A 5000-nucleotide genomic window follows, 5' to 3' on the forward strand; every position below is an offset into this window, starting at 1 on the left:
TTCCATTCAAATGGAACAAATGGTCTTTTATTGGAGAGAAAATTTCATCGGGCAAAATATAAAGTGCAAAGTCACATGTTGAATATATATATATATATATAACATTAGAGCCAATTAAGACCTCCTAGTCCTTAGTCCTCCTACTCCTTTTCCTCTTCTCCTCTCCCTCCTTCTCCTTTTCCACCTCTTCTTCTTCTTCCTCATTGTGTGTCTTGTCAATTCCACCTGCCTCTCCTCCGGTTGCCATGGTCACCGCCTCCAAATCACCCTGTTTCCATGGTAATGGTTCTGTTTTCTTTTAACTATAGACTATCAATTGAATAAATCTTTTTTTTATTTTACCTTCTCTATTTGAGAGCTGGTCAATGAACGTGAGTGACGTCATGCCACTTCCTGGGGGGGGGGGGGGGGGGGCTGGTTAGCCAATCTGCTGCTCGTCTTTCTCTGCGGGTGTTATTCCCCGCCTTCCTCTCACTCCTCCCATCCTGTGTTTCCTCCTCCTCCTCCTCCTCCTCCACCACCTCCACAGCAGCGATGCTCCCGCCCGACGTGGCCGTCCTCGGAGCTCTGTCCGCGGGCTGGCAGTAGGTCTGCGGCTCGGTTCCGGTCCCTCCGAGCAGCAGAGATGGTGGAGAAACCCCGGAACGGCGGCGTGTTCCCCGGGGCGCCGGTCGACCAGAGGAAGGTGGGCTTCGTGGGTCTGGAGCCCGGTGGGGGGGCCGAGTCCAGCAGGGACGGGGCTCTGCTCATAGCAGGTAACGAGCGGCCGGTGACCAACGGGGACCTTTGTGCGTGTTTTTGCGCATGCGCGTGTTTTATCTGATGAGGAGAACCTGAAGGTTCTGCAAAAAAATAACAGAACGACTTGCAGATTGGTACCAATGAAGATAAATAAATATGAATATGTATTGTTAGCGGGTCAACCGGGAGCTCGCACGTGATTGGCTGATGACTCGTGCGTATACGTTGATTAATACATAGATGTTTCCTGTCCCGTGTGATGGCGGCTTTATGGGATTCATTGATAATATAACAAATCAAACATCTTTTCTCCTGTTTTATTTTGTTAAAGCTACAAACACATCGCCGGGTTCACAGGGTCACCTTTGTTTTCACGTTTTCTTTTTCCCATCCATCCTCCCACTTCCACTTCCTACAATAACGACAGCAACACACACTGCAGAAAACCCCAACTATCAGCATATTGAAATAAATATAAAGAGGGGAAGAGAGAACCATTTAAAGCCAAGACAATATAAAGCCAAGACAATAATATCAATCACAATATTGATCAGGGTCCTGGTGGTCCTGCCGGTCCTGGTCCAGGCCGATCCAGGCTTCAGGAATCAGAGCCGTTCACAAAGTGTGTGTGTGTGTGTGTGTGTGTGTGTGTGTGTGTGTGTGTGTGTGTGTGTGTGTGTGTGTGTGTGTGTGTGTGTGTGTGTGTGTGTGTGTGTGTGTGTGTGATGGTTGAGTTGTATATGTGTAGTGGATGAATAATTCATCATTGTACTTTTGCAGATACGTATTTATTTTCAAGCTAACATGCCTAATGTGTGATTCCAGCTAAATTCGTTTGTACATATATATATACATATACATATATATATGTATATATACATATATATACATATATATATATGTATACATAAATATATATATATACAGGTACACAGGTACACACATATATATATATATTTTCATATATAGAAATATATATATATTCATATATATATGTATATATATATATACATATACCTGTGTGCAGGTGTTGATGAGGGCCCAGTGAATATATGTATGTGTACCTGTGTGTAGGTGTTGATGAGGGCCCCCGGCGGCAGCGCAGCAGCGTCTCTGGGGGCCGGAAGCCCCCCAAGAGGAATGCGCAGTACCGCCGGCTGCAGATGTTCCTCTACAACGTGCTGGAGAGACCTCGGGGATGGGCCTTCATCTACCACGCATACGTGTAAAGCACTCAGTCAGACACTGATGATCACGTCTATTTGTGTTTACATATACAGGACTGTCTCAGAAAATTAGAATATTGTGATAAAGTTCTTTATTTTCTGTAATGCAATTAAAAAAACAAAAATGTCATGCATTCTGGATTCATTACAAATCAACTGAAATATTGCAAGCCTTTTATTCTTTTAATATTGCTGATTATGGCTTACAGCTTAAGAAAACTCAAATATCCTATCTCATAAAATTTTAATATTTCCTCAGACCAAGTAAAAAAAAAGATTTATAACAGCTGAGTGTTTGTCAAGGCTCAGGAAACCCTTGCAGGTGTTTCGAGTTAATTAGACAATTCAAGTGATTTGTTTAATACCCTACTAGTATACTTTTTCATGATATTCTAATATTTAGAGATAGGATATTTGAGTTTTCTTAAGCTGTAAGCCATAATCAGCAATATTAAAAGAATAAAAGGCTTGCAATATTTCAGTTGATTTGTAATGAATCCAGAATGCATGACATTTTTGTTTATTTAATTGCATTACAGAAAATAAAGAACTTCATCACAATATTCTAATTTTCTGAGACAGTCCTGTATATGTTCATGTATGTTTTTATTTAGAATGTTTTTTATTTATACATTCATATATTCTTTATAAATTTAAATATATCATTTTCAATATTTCTTCTTCATAAATATATTTTTAAAATATTTTGTTGTATATATACACATATATAAACATTTTATGTATATATAAATATTATATAAATATTATATATTCATATTAAATATAAATATTATATATATGTATATATATACATATAATATATATATATACAGGACTGTCTCAGAAAATTAGAATATTGTGATGAAGTTCTTTATTTTCTGTAATGCAATTAAAAAAACAAAAATGTCATGCATTCTGGATTCATTACAAATCAACTGAAATATTGCAAGCCTTTTATTCTTTTAATATTGCTGATTATGGTTTACAGCTTAAGAAAACTCAAATATCCTATCTCTAAATATTAGAATATCATGAAAAAGTATACTAGTAGGGTATTAAACAAATCACTTGAATTGTCTAATTAACTCGAAACACCTGCAAGGGTTTCCTGAGCCTTGACAAACACTCAGCTGTTATAAATCTTTTTTTTTACTTGGTCTGAGGAAATATTAAAATTTTATGAGATAGGATTTTAGAGTTTTCTTAAGCTGTAAGCCATAATCAGCAATATTAAAAGAATAAAAGGCTTGCAATATTTCAGTTGATTTGTAATGAATCCAGAATGCATGACATTTTTGTTTTTTTAATTGCATTACAGAAAATAAAGAACTTTATCACAATATTCTAATTTTCTGAGACAGTCCTGTATGTAAACAATATTTATTTGTATGCATACATATATATTCATATATATATACATATTATATATACATATATATGTACATATCTATATAATATATATAAATATATGTATATATAATATATCTATCTATAATATGTATATATAATATGCATATATATACGTATGTATAATATATAATATGTGTATATATAATATATATACGTATGTATAATATATATATGTATACATATATATGTATATATACATATATAAATATACATATTTGATATATATGTATATATATAATATGTATATTTAATATGTATATATATAGAGAGAGAGAACACAGATCTGAGATCAGTATCCAGAAACACGGAAGTGAAGCAGGAGCAGAGTCGATGTGTGTGTGTGTGTGTGTGTGTGTATTTGATGTGTGTGTGTGTGTGTTCTCCGTTCAGGTTCGTGCTGGTGTTCTCCTGTCTGGTTCTTTCGGTGTTCTCCACCATCAGAGAGTACGAGAAGTCTTCAGAGGACGCTCTCTACATCCTGGTAAAGTCTCCATGACTCCTGGTGTTACCAACACTCACAGCGCTCCACTATCTTATCAGATTATAACTATTGGTGAACGTTTAGATTTTTACATCAGTCGGCTGGTTGTTTATTATTTATATAGGAACGTGTGAACTTCTGATGGCTTTATAGAATTAATTAATTAATTGAGGAAATAATCAGCAGATTAATCGATAATGATTAGTGTATATATATATATATATAGTGAAACATCCCACAATGCATCATTACAAGTAGGAAACAAAGTATTTTGTATTTATTAATTTACATTATTGCATCTATATGCAGTCTATACCGCTTCAATCCTTCCTGTCCTACCTTTCACAATAAAAGCCCTATAGACATATATGTTTTGTTACCAGAAGTAACTTAAATACCTTCAGGGTGCTTCAACTAAGAGGCAACTTCACAACATTTCATTTATGTCGGTATTTTATTGTGAAAGGTCCCCCCAGCAGACGCAGGAAGTCGTAACATAACTTTTGGTCTCTGACGTTGTGTCTGTTGCGCAACAGGAAGTGGTGACCATCGTGGTGTTCGGGGTGGAGTACATTGTGAGGATCTGGGCGGCAGGTTGCTGCTGTCGGTACCGAGGATGGAGAGGACGCCTCAAATTCTCCAGAAAACCGTTCTGTGTCATCGGTGAGTTCAACCGGAAAAGAACTATAACACTTCATTTACCTTCAGACTATAACACCACTTCATTACCTCAGACTATAACACCACTTCACTACCTCAGACTATAACACCACTTCATTACCTCAGACTATAACACCACTTCATTACCTCAGACTATAACCCCACTTCACTACCTCAGACTATAACCCCACTTCACTACCTCAGACTATAACCCCACTTCACTACCTCAGACTATAACACCACTTCATTACCTCAGACTATAACCCCACTTCACTACCTCAGACTATAACCCCACTTCATTACCTCAGACTATAACACCACTTCATTACCTCAGACTATAACACCACCTCATTTACCTTCAGACTATAACACCACTTCATTTACCTTCAGACTATAACACCACTTCATTACCTTCAGACTATAACACCACTTCATTACCTCAGACTATAACACCACTTCATTACCTCAGACTATAACACCAC

General features: G+C 36.8%; 1 protein-coding gene across 1 annotated transcript in view; it reads left to right on the forward strand.

The window, feature by feature from the left end:
- The first annotated feature begins 535 nt into the window (after positions 1-535).
- The window catches only part of LOC130209066 (potassium voltage-gated channel subfamily KQT member 2), a 28328-nt gene continuing 23863 nt past the window's right edge, over positions 536-5000 (forward strand). The window contains 4 exon segments of the mRNA XM_056438603.1: positions 536-755; positions 1816-1966; positions 3768-3858; positions 4395-4521. Of these exon segments, the coding sequence (XP_056294578.1) occupies positions 626-755; positions 1816-1966; positions 3768-3858; positions 4395-4521 (499 nt within the window). The 5' untranslated portion in view covers positions 536-625.

Source organism: Pseudoliparis swirei, chromosome 18 (genome assembly GCF_029220125.1).
Source record: "Pseudoliparis swirei isolate HS2019 ecotype Mariana Trench chromosome 18, NWPU_hadal_v1, whole genome shotgun sequence".
Taxonomy (NCBI): Eukaryota; Metazoa; Chordata; class Actinopteri; order Perciformes; family Liparidae; genus Pseudoliparis; species Pseudoliparis swirei.